This window comes from Cottoperca gobio, chromosome 6 (assembly GCF_900634415.1).
Source record: "Cottoperca gobio chromosome 6, fCotGob3.1, whole genome shotgun sequence".
NCBI lineage: Eukaryota > Metazoa > Chordata > Actinopteri > Perciformes > Bovichtidae > Cottoperca > Cottoperca gobio.
This window is the reverse complement of record NC_041360.1, coordinates 27,214,484-27,229,163: the sequence shown is the minus strand read 5'-3', so window position 1 is coordinate 27,229,163 and position 14,680 is coordinate 27,214,484. Positions and strand designations below refer to the sequence as shown.

The following is a 14,680-nucleotide window of genomic DNA, read 5'->3' as shown; positions in this document are numbered from 1 at the left end:
ATTGTATTTAAAATCTTTGTACTAACAGGAGCAGACGTGCAAAAATCCCAAAAATTTAAACCAGCATGAACATTTCTCTTCATGCAAAGTTATTCCAACAACAACATAACAAAACAAATAAAACTAAATAAACTTGTCATTTTAAATAATCAAACACTAAGTAAAGAAAGGTTAAATATAATTAATAAATCAAATCAAATTTGTAAAACCCAATATCACAAATTATACATTTGTGTCAGTGTGCTTTACAGACTGTACAGGTTACGACATCCTCTGTCCTTAGACCCTCTGTCCTTAGACCCTCTGTCCTTACACCCTCTGTCCTTAGACCCTCTGTTCTTAGACCCTCTGTCCTTAGACCCTCTGTTCTCAGACCCTCTGTCCTCAGACCCTCGTATCGCACAAGGTCGATACATCGTCTAAAAGAAACCCCAAAATTAAAGGGGGAAAAATGGAAGAAACCTCAGGGAGAGACTGAGGAGCGATCCCTCTCCCAGGACGGACAGACGTGCAATAGATGTCGTGTGTACAGGATAAACAACATCGTACAAATACAACATTTGACAGAAATGATGTTGTGTTGAAAAAGAGAAAGTTTGGATGAATCCAGGAAAATGTCAAAAAGGCTTCCCGGTGTCCAGCAGGACCAGGGCAGCAGGCGCTGTCACGATTCATGATCCTGACGTAAACTTTATCAGTGGCAACCTGCCACATGAGAGACAGACACTCCGGGGATGATACCCCGGATGATGAGTTAGTAACATACATTTACATAAATGCATACAGATAGAGAGGAAGAAGAAGAGAGGGAGGGAGGAGAGAGGAAGAGAAGGAAGAGGGCAGGGAGGTGTCCCCCGGCAGTCTAAGCCTATAGCAGCATAACTAGGGTCTGATCCAGGGCAAACCTGAGCCAGCCCTAACTATAAGCTTCATCAAAAAGGAAAGTCTTTAGCCTACTCTTAAATGTGGAGAGTGTGTCTGCCTCCCGAACACAAACTGGAAGCTGGTTCCACTGGAGAGGAGCTTGATAGCTGAAGGCTCTGGCTCCCATTGTACTCTTAGAGACTCTAGGAACCACAAGTAACCCTGCAGTCTGGGAGCGTAATGCTCTAGTTGGTTTATAAGGTACTATGAGATCTTTAAGATATGCTGGAGCCTGACCATTAATTGATTTGTAAGTCAGGAGAAGGATTTTGAATTATATTCTGTATTTTACCGGGAGCCAGTGCAGAGCAGCTAATACAGGAGTAATATGATCCCGTTTCCTTGTTCTTGTCAATACACGTGCCGCTGCATTTTGGATCAACTGAAGAGTCTTAAGCGACTTTTTGGGACAACCTGATAACAATGAGTTGCAGTAATCCAGCCTTGAAGTAACAAATGCATGGACTAGTTTTTCTGCATCATTTTGAGACAGGATGTTATTTTTGCAATGTTACGTAGATGAAAGAAGGCAGTCCTTGAGATTTGTTTTATGTGGGAGTTAAAAGACAGATCCTGATCAAAGATGACGCCAAGATTCCTTACAGTGGTGCTGGAGGCCAAGTTAATGCCATCCAGAGCTTCTGTCATTAGAAAATGCGTTTCGGAGGCGTTTAGGGCCAAATATAATAACTTCAGTTTTGTCTGTGTTTAACATCAAGAAGTTGCTAGACATCCAAGTTTTTATGTCCTTAAGGCTTGAAGTTTAGCCAATTGATTGGTTTCGTCTGGTTTAATTGATAGATATAATTGGGTATCATCCGCATAACAATGAAAGTTTATAGAGTGGTTCCTTATAATATTGCCCAAAGGAAGCATATATAAGGTGAATAGAATCGGTCCAAGTACAGAACCCTGCGGAACTCCAAGACTGACTTTGGCTGTCATGGAAGATTTATCGTTAACAAGTACAAACTGAGATCACTCAGATAAATAGGACTTGAACCAGCTTAGTGCGGTTCCTTTTATGCCAACACAATGTTCCAGTCTCTGTAGTAATAATAAAGATTAAAAGGAAAATCTACATTTTAAATAAACTACTTCTTGATTTCCAACAGCTGATGTATCTCTTGCATAGTGTCTCAAAAATAAAGTAAATGTATACAATTATAAACAAAGAAAATGACAAATAACAAAACATATAAATAAAACACTCAGTTAAATACTGAGAATAAGAAATAATTATAAATAATAACACTTTTAGGAACATGCAAAGCGTTGAACACCAACAGCAGCAGGAAGTCTTGAATAAACCTTTCAGATCAATAACATCGATTTTCAGCCTGAAACCTGAAACATTTGAATCCGTGCAGAGCAGCTGCAGCGCACGTTGTTCTGCAAAACACTTTATAAAACGTACCCTTCTGAACGCAAACACGATTTCTGATTCATCTTACAATTAGCAAAATACAGCAAAGTCCCTCAAGAGTTGATGTAAATAAAATACAGTATCATTTGAATAAAACAATGTTATGAAATCAGATTTGACAAAAATATTCAGCGACAAATGTACTTGATAGTTTTTGATTCTCTAAAGTTGTGTTTAGACGCTCAGTGCTCAGCTACATGTATTTTAACCAGAAATAAATCACTATCAGGTCAAGTGTTCGCTGTGTTTAGTATATTTCCTGCTTCACGTTGCTGTCAGACACTTTCTAACCGGAAACTGAACCTGTGAGTTTGCTCTCTTCAAAGCCACCAGACTCCATTGATAAAAACAGACATTTAAGATCGCAGAACACGGGGGTTTCTGATCTACTGCTGCCTCGATCGGTTCGTTTGTTTGTGTTATTGTGTGACTTTGATGTTTTAAAGGGTTAATTCAGATTCACCAAAGTCTCACAAAACTCTGTGACCGACGCAGCAGGAGAGCAGCGACTCGTGTCCTGCGAGCTAAAACTACTGTTTTTATCAATGGAGCCTGGTGGCTTTAAACATTGACTCACAGCAAGGTAATGCGGCGAAATTATTCTAATTACAGCGTACTCTAAAACAGCAGGCATTACTTTACTTCCGGCTGGTACTTCTGTGTGTTTCTACAAACTGCATCTAATGTAAGTAACACGCCGACTGTGGAGACGTGGCTCATTCAACCTCACTTCCAAACATACAAACTGGCCCTTTAAGACGGATCCGGGGGTCGAAGGTCAAACGTCGTTGTGTCCCGGGTTGCTGCTGATGTCTGCAGGTGAAGGTCTCTGCTTTACATGCACGAGACAATTATACAAGTTTACAACACTGAGTCTACACCTACACACACAGCAGGGGGCTAAAGGTCGCAATAAATAAAGATTAAGAGTTAAATAAACATCTTGTAAAGTGGTTTTATGGAAGGAAGTGACCTTGAAAGTGTATTTCTGTAGAAGAAGAGAGAGGCGAGTGTGACTGTTGATGGTTATAAACATGAAACAACATGGAGGAAGTGTTGAGTTTGTACCAATTCAAACAGAAACGTTCTCAGAATAATGTGATTTAAATACTTTAGGAATAAAAGTATTCCTCCAGTATAACGATGTGTCAGGTTTTACAGTTTACCGGCGTCTAGTTTCACATTATTTTCATATTTAATTCATCTTTTAATTTGCTTTTCAATGAGATAAAAATCAGAAATGTTTGGCAGGTAAATTAAATCTTGGATGTTGAAGCTTTATTCCTTCAAAACAATCAAACATCAACGTAAAAGTAAAAGCAGCAGCGAGGGACGCTGTTCAAGAACATGACAGCTGAGCGTGTGATGGATCATCCGTCTGCACAGCGTCATGTTACATTGTACATTGATGTTTAATGAAAAACGTCTGCGATGATTGAAACTCCGCAGATTAAATGTTATGCAGGTGATTTGTGGTAAAGGAGCTGAAACATGCTGGAGTGACACTTCGAGACGCGGCTGTGGTTTCACTGACGGAGACAGACGAGGAAACAACAACTTAAACAAAAACACCGGAAATAACTTTGTTAACTCCTAAAAAGAGGTAAAAAAGGGGAACATGAGAAGAAAGATGCATGAACAAGATCTGTTATATTACATGGCAGCATCTTCACCTCAGGAGACCTTCAGCAGATCATTGGGACTTTTATCTGAGAGACAAGTTAGAAAACACTTTCTGCTGAAGCTTTTCTGATTTAAATGACAAACATCAGTAAAATGTTAATAAATTGCATAATTTAATCTGTGAAGCATCAGGATTATTGTGATCAAGTGTTTGTTGTTGTAATCTTCACACAGAAGGCTCAAGTGCACCAAAAATGCATTTATAGAAAAGAAAGACATGCGAGTAATGTTACGTAACGTGCTAACATACGATATAAGGAGCTTGTTGTTAAGAGAGCATGAGAAATCAAAGCTCACCTGGAAGAAGAGATGAATGCTTTTAGTATTTAGAACATGGAGCCCTCTAGTGGCTGCAGTCAGTATTACAACAACAACCCTGACGAAAGAAATAAAAAACAACTTAGTGAAATGCTTCAGATTCAGATCGGATGGATATTTGGGATATTTCTGTCGTTAAGATCCTCTGAAAGTTGTTTTTGGTTTAAATATATTTAATTAACTGTAATAGATTTTGTGACGGATTGTTTACTTTGTTTTGCCCACATTTTATTTTACTTTATTTATTTATTAGTGAAGAATTGAAATGATTCAAACGAGCATTTAGTGATCCCCCCACAGAGCTGCATGACGGGAGAACACTGTTGACCCAGTAAAGTGTAAGTGAGCCCCCATCATGACTGAAGCACAACAGTGTGATGTGTCTCGACATATTGAGTCGGTGTGTTTCTCATAGTACCAGCTGATGATTCTCCAAATATTACAACTTTATCTTTCTTTAAATATTACTTCTTCTTTTTTTCAAATACTCCAAATATTAATTTATTTTTCCTTATTTCACAAAATATTACAATTTATTCTGGAATTGTTTTGTCAAAGCTGAGGCCTGATGTAGAAAACATGTCGAAAGCTTTGAATGTGACCGTTTTATTGAGGACTATAAGAGCAACTCTTCAGCCTTACATTGTAAAGTTACAACATTAGAAACAAAAGCAGCCTCAGTTTCTGCTTCATGACACTTTCAGCTTCCAGCTGAGGCTTTAATCTCATTTGAGTTACAAAGAACAGACGGATCAAATCAAATGTCTTTAACACTTTACACCAACAAACAAATCAACGAGGATCAAGTTTCACCTGCAGTTCAAATACACACAAACTTCCCTTTAAAGACATAATCAACAAGGTGATCGTAGCTCCTCCCACCACCAACATCCATGTGACCTGTCAATCACAAGCTGATTGACAGGTGCAGAAATATGAAATCTAGTTAAATATTGTACAAAGTTCCCCTGAAGTGTAGTTTGTGATGTTCCATCAGTAATGTGTGTAGACACAGCAGTGAACCTGCTTTCTGCTCCAACTTTACTGAGTTCATCTGGATCACGTTACTAAATAAAGCTAAAGAAATAAAAGACTAATGTTGAACTGATCCAGGTTTCTCTCAGTGAAGCTGCTTCCTGGATCAGGATCCTGCAAACCCTTCTACATTTCAAAGTGTCACTATAACTGAATATATCTGCATTCATAAACAAATGTACTGATCGGATCATGAAGTCAACTTTGACATGAAACGATCTGAAACGATTCTTTAAAGTTATTGATTTTTATCACTTTATTCTCTTGTCAGTAGTTTTAACGTCTTACATTTGACTGTAAATGAAACCGATTTTATCCCACATGTTTTCAGGACAACATCGTCACATGTTGCTCAAAAACTCTTCATCATCTTCATCATCTTCATCTAGTTCTGATGTTCTACAGTCACAGATAATCATTCTCTTCATCTTCATCATCATCATCATCATCATCATCATCATCATCATCTAGTTCTGATGTTCTACAGTCACAGATAATCATTCTCTTCATCTTCATCTTCATCATCATCATCATCTTCATCATCTTCATCTAGTTCTGATGTTCTACAGTCACAGATAATCATTCTCTTCATCTTCATCATCATCATCATCATCATCGTCATCATCATCTAGTTCTGATGTTCTACAGTCACAGATAATCATTCTCTTCATCTTCATCATCATCATCATCATCATCATCGTCATCATCATCTAGTTCTGATGTTCTACAGTCACAGAGACCTTCACTGGTGAAATATTCACTTCATCCCAACAGTAAATATATGGAAACATCCTCTCAGTGAAAGTGTGTGTGAAGGTGTGTATGTGTGTGTTAGTGTCAGCATCAGAGAACGACAACTTCCCTCTGTTCCAGTCCAGATTCACTCGGATCCTCTGGAGCTTCTTCTGCACTGAGAGAACAGTGACTGGATGTGATGGAGAGGATGCTCTGTAGTCACCATCATAGAACCATAGTCTCCATGCTTCAGACTGTATGTATCCCTTCCTCTGGACAGACTCTGCTAACAAACCCAGTGACCAGCCTGTACTGTCTCCAACCTGGACGTCCCAGCTGTGAGTCCCTGAGTTAAAGCCCTCAGAGCTCAGGACAGAGCAGGGACTCTCAAACCTCTCTGGATTATCAGGAAGCTGCTGTCTCTCTCCTCGTCTCACACTGGTCAGATCTTCAGACAGGATGAGTCCTGGACCAGCAGTGTTTGGGTCCAGAATCAGAGGAGAGTAGGAGACCATCTCCTTCATCTTGTTCCAGATGTTGAAGGTGAGGTTGCCCAGGTGTTTGGCCTGGTCTATCAGAGGTCCTGAGAGCAGCTGTGGAGCCTCCAGCAGGGGGCGCTGCAGCTGGACTCTCTGCACTGCAGTCCTGTAGCTGTGCAGGAATGAGACGTCTTCAGCTCTCAGCTGCTCCTCTGTGGCTCTGACTGTGTGTGAAAGAGCTGCTATCTCTCTGCTCAGAGCCTCCATCTTCTCCTTCATCATCACACTCTTCTGCTCCTCTTCCTCCCTCAGTGCAGCCATCCTGGCCTCCTCTTCCTCTTCTAGAAACTGGTGCAGCTTCTTAAACTGCTCCTTAATCTGCGTCTCTGTGCGTCGGGCCTGGACCTTCATGTGTCCTGCTGTTTGATCAGACTTCACTTTAACTTCTTCTAAAGCCTCTAACTTCTTCTTTAAGGGCTGCAGAGTTTCCTGAAGTTCCTTCTTGTGTTGTCGTGCAGCTTCATCGATGGGTCTGAATCTGTGGTCGCTGTGTTCCTCTGAATCTCTGCAGACGACACACACTGGCTGCTGATGGTCCAGACAGAAGAGTTTGAGTTTCTCAGCGTGCAGACTGCAGAGATCCTCTGAAGCTCTCTGATCTCTCTCCTGTAAGAAACTCTCACACAGGTTCTTTAACACCAAGTTTAAAGGTGGTTCCATTGAAGATCTTCTCTTACAAAGTGGACACTCACGTATTTGTTTCCCCGTCCACCAGCTCTGCAGACAGCCTTTACAGAAGCTGTGGCTGCACGACAGAACAACAGGATCTTTAAAGACTTCATGGCAGACAGAACAGCAGAGATCTTCCTCTAATCTGGAAGCCATTTAGTCTCTGAGTGAAGCAGGAAACACAGACGCTCAGCCGCTCCCTGTTCCCTGAAAGTTACTTCACTTTGTAAAACTCTGGTTCAGTGTGTGGATTCAGCAGCTGCTTGAAGTGGAAGTATTCCAGTATTCCTCCTGCAGCTCCTCTCTCAGTGGAAGTGGTGCTTTCAGTGTGAAGGTGGATCTTACCGTCCGTCTCTCCGTGTGTGTGTGTGTGTGTGTGTGTGTGTGTCGTCTCAGTGAGAATAACAACCTGTTTCCTGTTTGTCTCAGGTGAGTCAGCTGATGGGCGGAGCTTCATCATGACAGTTTGTCAGGTTGAGCTTCATTCCAAAGTCCTTCATCGTTGTTAAGAAAACACAAACGTGTCTTCATCAGATTCGTTCCAGTAAAATATGTTAATTTCCTTCATTTACAAACCAGTGAAGTCGACTTATTGAGAAAACAACGTTTTAGCATTTAGATGTAACACGCTGCATGTATCAGCGTTCGGTTGTTTATAGGTTTGTGGTTGTATATATATTGTATCGTTCATTATAAACCAAGATTAAATGAATTGGACACTTTGAAGACACAACATGTGCCCATGAACATCACATTAGGAAATACAACGTTTGACATATTGAAAGGGACTTCTATAAGCCACGCCCACTGCTCCTGTTTAAATCTGCACATGTTGATGCTCAGCTTCTTGCTTTTCTTCTTCTCTTCTTCTTGAACTGCTGCTCAGAGGGATCTTTGTCTCTTTGTCTTTACATTGTCCGTCAGCGTTTTATCCTCCACGTACAACACAAACCTTCACTCTGAATGTTGATTCTGATGTTTTCTGAAACAAAGCTGTTTGCCTTCAGTGTTCTCCTTAAATCTTAAAAAAGATTCCTTTGGTTTTTCTAACTCAGAGTTTGTTTTAATTTCACAGGTAGTTAAAGTCTCATTCAAAATAAAGTCTGTTTTGCTTTGTGCTTTCTGAAGTGTTGCATGAAACTGTCTCTGTCTGCGCCGACACTTAATGTTGATCGGAACTTAACAGAAGGTCAAATGATTCTAAACCATTGAATATATATATTATAATATTATATCAGTCTAGTGTACTAGTGGATAATGTAATAGCAATTTAAATGTCTACTGTTTTAATTATATAAGTTTCCTATGTTAAACAAGCCAACTGCCATTTGATGCTAACATAGGAGTGCCGGTCATGTTAATACAAGACAGACGCATCCTGATTAAACTGATACTGACCTAACAAAAGACAGGACACACCCAAATGTTTCAAATCCTGATCAAAACAAAAGACAGGACACACTCAAATCCTGATCAAACTGTTTAACATACTGAGACAGAATATTGAGTGTATCACCCAATACTCTGTTTACATAACTATTACCTTACAAGCATCAAAGGGCAGTTTGGCCCGGCCCCCTGTGTTTTTTCATCACCTCGTCTCCAAACCAAATTGTATAAAATGCCTATGTGTCTTCTTCCAACCTGTGCCCTTCCATAGACTACGCTGTATTCTGTGAAACTGGTGCCATTTTGTGGCCACAAATAAATGCACAAAGACAACTCTGTCTCTATCACCATGTATTTGATTTTATATACATCTCTCCAGAGTAAAGCAGGAAAACTTCCACAACAATACTCATAAGGAGTGACAGTTTCCCTCCCTGTCCTCCTCTTGTAACATTATCTCACATGAACTGAGCTGCGGACATTCAGCGCTAACTTACGTTACGAGTAGTAGCGTTAGCTAGCCTGTTAGCCAGCTAGCCTGTTAGCCAGCTAGCCTGTTAGCCAGCTAGCCTGTTAGCCAGCTAGCCTGTTAGCCAGCTAGCCTGTTAGCCTAGCAACCATAAACCACAAACTCAGTCACAGTCTGAGTTTGTGGAAAAGTTGGTATACTTCGTATTTAATTTGCTTTTTTACTCGTTTTAACCCGGTTGACACGATTTAAATGTTTCGCGTCCTCCAGAGTATCGTTACAACAGTGCTAGTCCTGCTAGCTTCGCTCCGCTACAGTCAAAACATCAGCACCAGAAGCACAACGCTTGATTTGATTTGGTTTTTCAAAATAAAACCGCAATCACCTGAAGACATTTGGAAACAAAATCGAGGCTTTAAAAATATGTTTTTATTTGGCTTCTTATCTTGTTGTTCTTTTAGTTTCCATCATGCTCGGTGAAGCACTCTGGACTGCATGATGTTATGAAGGGTGCTATATAGAACAATTAGATTTTATTAATATATTTTAGTCTTACATTTGACGGTGTTTGTATTCTTCTTACGTCTTTTACGTATTTTCTTTTATAATATAGCACTTTGTGAAATAAGCTTAATTACAAAAGTGTGCTCTTCAAGTTGAAATCTAATCCCTTCAACGGGTCCGCGCTGGTTTTATTCCGTCTCTTCAACTAACGGTCGTGTTCCGGTCGGAACCTTACTTTCTCACACATTTAACGAGTAAGCGTGACATCTTTACCGCATTGTTATGTGTATATATGACTGTAATACAATGGCCGCTTGCTGTTACCATATTTACAACAGTGTGAGTGTATTGTATAAGTTAAACCGACACCCAGCTGGCGGTAATGTTTTGATGACGGACCCAAGACTCTAACGTTCACTTCCGGTCCGTGTTTTCAACACGTGAGCGATGGCTTCACGCGCCCAGGAGTTAACTCTGGTCGGTCTGTGTGATGGAGAGCTGGACTCGAAGCGGCACCGGTCCTCTTATCTGACAAACAAAGTCGGGGGTCCGCCGGACTGGATGCCGGCCATCTCCCGCCGGTCTCCCCGCTGCAGGCACTGCGGAGCCCCGTTAGCTCACGTGGTGCAGGTGTACTGCCCCCTGGAGGCCTCACCCTGTCACAGAAACCTCAACCTGTTCGCGTGCCCAGGTGCTGAGTGCAGCGGCAGGGCGGACTGTTGGAGGGTGCTCCGCTCTCAGTGTCTGGAGGAGGCGGAGACATCCAGCCGGCCTGCCCCGGCTCAGGAGGCTCCTCTGTCGGCCTCTGACTGGTGTGACACCGCTGATGACTGGGGGGTGGAGGAGGAGGGTGATGGATGGGGAGGAGGCGTGAAGAAGGACAGGCAGGTTCAAGAGGAGGGTAAGGCTGAGCGATATAAATATAGTAACCAAAACATCTTAAAGCTGCTTCAAGATGAATGCAGCACACTTCAGATTAAAAGACAAGATGCAAACTTGTTCTGGAAACAGATGGTGTGAGTCATTCTGACGGTGTAATAGCACCTCAACATAATAACTTCTCAAAGTGATGTCGCTGTGGACTCAACATGTCTTCATCTCTAAACTCATATTTATCTGTCAGACCAACATGTTGTGCTTTCGGCCCACAGCCGGTGAGATGGCTGTCAGCAGCCGGCTTCAGGATCTACATCTTGGAGACTCACAGGAGGAAGTTCCCGTCCTCCGTCCGTTCTTCATCAGCGTGGTGGAGGAGTCGGATCTGTGCGGAGAGGAAGACGACCTGTGGCACGCTCAGCAGCTGCTGAGGGAGTACGAGAGGAGAGAAGGAGTGGCGCTGGGAGAGCTGGAGGACAACGAGGGCGGTGGGGAAGAGAAGTACGAGAAGACGAGAGCCAGACACGGAGACGCCGTCTTCTCCAGGTTCATGAAGAAGATCTCGCTCTGTCCTCAGCAGGTCCTGCGCTACTGTCGCGGAGGGAAACCGCTCTTCATCTCCGAGCCGCCGTCCAACATGGCCCAGGTGGTGTCGGCGTGCGGCTCCTGCGGAGGATCCAGGACGTTCGAGCTGCAGCTGATGCCCGCTCTGGTCAGTCTGCTGCGCAGGAAGGACGTCAGCAGCGCTGAGGCAGAGCTGGAGTTTGGCACGGTGCTGGTTTACACCTGCACCAACAGCTGCTGGGCGGCAGCAGGATCAGCTGTGGAGGAGCTGTGCTTCGTGCAGACAGACCCAGACCAGCAGCTCTTTCAATGACTGAGCGGGTGATCTGTCGGATCCTCGCTGCGATCTGTCCGTTCAAACAGAAGCAAGACGATAAACACGGAACTAACCCTAACCCTGAAGGACTTTAAGTTTGTCCGGTGCCTTGCTCAAGGACACCACGGCAGGGCAGGAGGTGAACTGGGACCTCTCCAAGTCGCACTTGTTTTAGTTCTGGTCGGTGCTCACAGTCCTACTGACTGAGCCGGATGCAGACGCTCTCACACATGCGTCCAGATTCAAGTCTCGTAATAAACAGGTCAGCACTGGAAACTACAGCTGATGTTTGGATATCACATATTTAACTTGCAACACTTTCTGCAAAACCATAAAACTGTGCCTCGTTTAAATAAAGTCTAAATGAACAAGTGATGTTTGTGCAATCATAATCTGTTAAAGTAAAGGGAAAGAATCAGCGTTTGATGACACATTTCAACATCAGAAGGTTGTTAGTGTCGAGGTTTGAAGCAGGTTCTCACAGTCTGGCTTCACTCTGAGTTTCTGTGTGATCCAGTGTCCGCCACAGGAAGTGTGAAAGAATATCCCAAACACAGAGAGCCAGCAGGAGGCTGAACTGAGCTCAGCTGTGGACAGCTACATGTATTTTAACCAGAAATAAATCACTATCAGGTCAAGTGTTCGCTGTGTTTAGTATATTTCCTGCTTCACGTTGCTGTCAGACAGTTTCTAACCGGAAACTGAACCTGTGAGTTTGCTCTCTTCAAAGCCACCAGACTCCATTGATAAAAACAGTCATTTAAGATCGCAGAACACGGGGGTTTCTGATCTACTGCTGCCTCGATCGGTTCGTTTGTTTGTGTTATTGTGTGACTTTGATGTTTTAAAGGGTTAATTCAGATTCACCAAAGTCTCACAAAACTCTGTGACCGACGCAGCAGGAGAGCAGCGACTCGTGTCCTGCGAGCTAAAACTACTGTTTTTATCAATGGAGCCTGGTGGCTTTAAACATTGACTCACAGCAAGGTAATGCGGCGAAATTATTCTAATTACAGCGTACTCTAAAACACGTACTCTAAATAACTTTTCTATTTCTCTTAAGGCTTCACTTGCTTTCTCTTCATTTAATCGTTTCTTTCTCTTCTCTTGCCAGAAACCAACTTCTCACATTCATCCAAAACCGCGTCATCACACATGTTCTTCCATGCCGTCGGATATTATATTATATTATATTATATTATATTATATTATATTATATTATATTATATTATATTCTCGTCCTCTCACGTCATATGTCCCACATTCTCTGATTTGTCGTCACAACTCTTCTTCTGCCTTGCCTCTTCATGTCCATGAATTAAATGTTGTTGTCTCAACTCAGTGTATAATGAGTTCTCCGGATTATCCCTGATTATACAAACATACATATATATATATATATATATATATTATACAACTATACATATATATATATATATTATACAACTATACATAAAAATCCACTATTTGTAAATATCCCTGATATTACAAAGGCCACACATAACACTCATAAAAAGATATATACACGAGAGGAAATCAATCCATGAAGGAGACTAACCCTAACCTCATTACATTTACAGCTTTAGACACACTGCACACAATATACGAGTTTATAAAATATGATGTTTGTTATAAATTAAACTCCCCGTTTATAAAAGTACAGCTGAAAGGATTATTATTATTAAAGTCAATTATTGAGTTAGTTGATTGACAGGAAATTAATTAGTTATATTTTCATGTAAAAACTTTTTCAGTTTTTCCTTTGAACAATGTTAATAAATAATAATAATAATAATGATAATGATAATAATAATAATAATAATAATAATTAATAATAATAATAATAATAATAATAATAATGTTAATAATAATAATAATGATAATGATAATAATAATAATAATAATAATAATAATAATAATGATAATGATAATGATAATGATAATGATAATAATAATAATAATAATAATAATAATTAATAATAATAATAATAATAATGTTAATAATAATCCATCCATCGTCTATCGTTTATCCGGGATCGGGTAGCATGGGGAACAGCAGTTATCAGTTCCACAGTTGTTCTTAATGAGTCTGATAATTGTGTTTTTAGGATGTCTGCTTTCTCAAATAGTGGAAACTTTATTTTGTGTCAGAAGATTTTAATGGCGTTACGTCTCCACAGACTAGAGGGGGGTCCGTTGTGTGGGTAAATCACGTGTAAACCACAGCACAGGATGTTGTCTTCGCACACACACACTTTGAAACTGTACATTATTTGTAAAGCCTCCAGTGTTTACAACGGGATCAGTGCACGAGCGTTAACTTGGATGTTTTAGAGTATGTTTTGTAAAGATTAGTGAAATAAAAAGACTCGGGTTGTTTGATTTTTTGAGCCGTGATGAAGCACTGAAATATGGAAGAAATTGAATTATGTAACAGTTGCTCTGTTTTAGAATAAATACAATAAAAATATTATATAAACAGAGAAGTTAAAGCAAAAATGGGAACATTGTAATACAAAATATAACAACAATAATATATAGTAATATTTATATTACAATATATAGAGTAGAGTAATTAGTAATAATGTTATTGTATAGTATGTATAAGAGGTTTAAATATAATAATGTAATGCATTAGTCATAATGTTATTGTATAAGTATGTATAAGAGGTTTAAATATAATAATGTAATGCATTAGTCATAATGTTATTGTATAAGTATGTATAAGAGGTTTAAATGTAATAATGTAATGCATTAGTAATAATGTTATTGTATAGTATGTATAAGAGGTTTAAATATAATAATGTAATGCATTAGTAATAATGTTATTGTATAAGTATGTATAAGAGGTTTAAATATAATAATGTAATGCATTAGTCATAATGTTATTGTATAGTATGTATAAGAGGTTTAAATATAATAATGTAATGCATTAGTCATAATGTTATTGTATAGTATGTATAAGAGGTTTAAATGTAATAATGTAATGCATTAGTAATGTTGAGGTTTGGACTGAACGCTTTGCACTCTGGGTAATTGTATTGAACATTTCTCACTATCTTCACTATTTTTACAAACTAAACAATCATCAGATTAATCCATAATAAAAATAATTATTAGCTCAAATGAGCTCCAAACTAAATAAGTAATAATAATAATAATCTAATATCATGAATAAAATGTTAATTTGTTTATACTTAAACTACATTTCCTGATTATACTTACATACTTTT

General features: G+C 40.0%; 2 protein-coding genes across 3 annotated transcripts; one reads left to right on the top strand and one right to left on the bottom strand.

Moving 5' to 3' along the window:
* Nucleotides 1–4,947: 4,947 nt before the first annotated feature.
* On the bottom strand, nucleotides 4,948–8,300 carry LOC115010301 (nuclear factor 7, ovary-like). 2 transcript variants are annotated; one of them, XM_029434851.1, is made up of 2 exons: nucleotides 6,179–8,300; nucleotides 4,948–5,468 (listed from the first exon to the last, which is right to left on the bottom strand). In XM_029434851.1, exons 1-2 carry the CDS (start codon nucleotides 7,483–7,485, stop codon nucleotides 5,429–5,431), a joined length of 1,347 nt encoding a protein of 448 aa, XP_029290711.1. In that variant the 5' UTR covers nucleotides 7,486–8,300; the 3' UTR covers nucleotides 4,948–5,428. The 2 variants fall into 2 exon arrangements, with proteins under 2 accessions (XP_029290711.1, XP_029290710.1); XM_029434850.1 differs by lacking the exon at nucleotides 4,948–5,468 and having other exon boundaries at nucleotides 5,659–8,300.
* A 1,707-nt stretch (nucleotides 8,301–10,007) lies between these two features.
* On the top strand, nucleotides 10,008–11,820 carry LOC115009140 (programmed cell death protein 2-like). The gene is made up of 2 exons (XM_029432932.1): nucleotides 10,008–10,592; nucleotides 10,843–11,820. The coding sequence occupies exons 1-2, from the start codon at nucleotides 10,139–10,141 to the stop codon at nucleotides 11,442–11,444; spliced, it is 1,056 nt and encodes a 351-aa protein (XP_029288792.1). The 5' UTR covers nucleotides 10,008–10,138; the 3' UTR covers nucleotides 11,445–11,820.
* The last annotated feature ends 2,860 nt before the right edge of the window (nucleotides 11,821–14,680 follow it).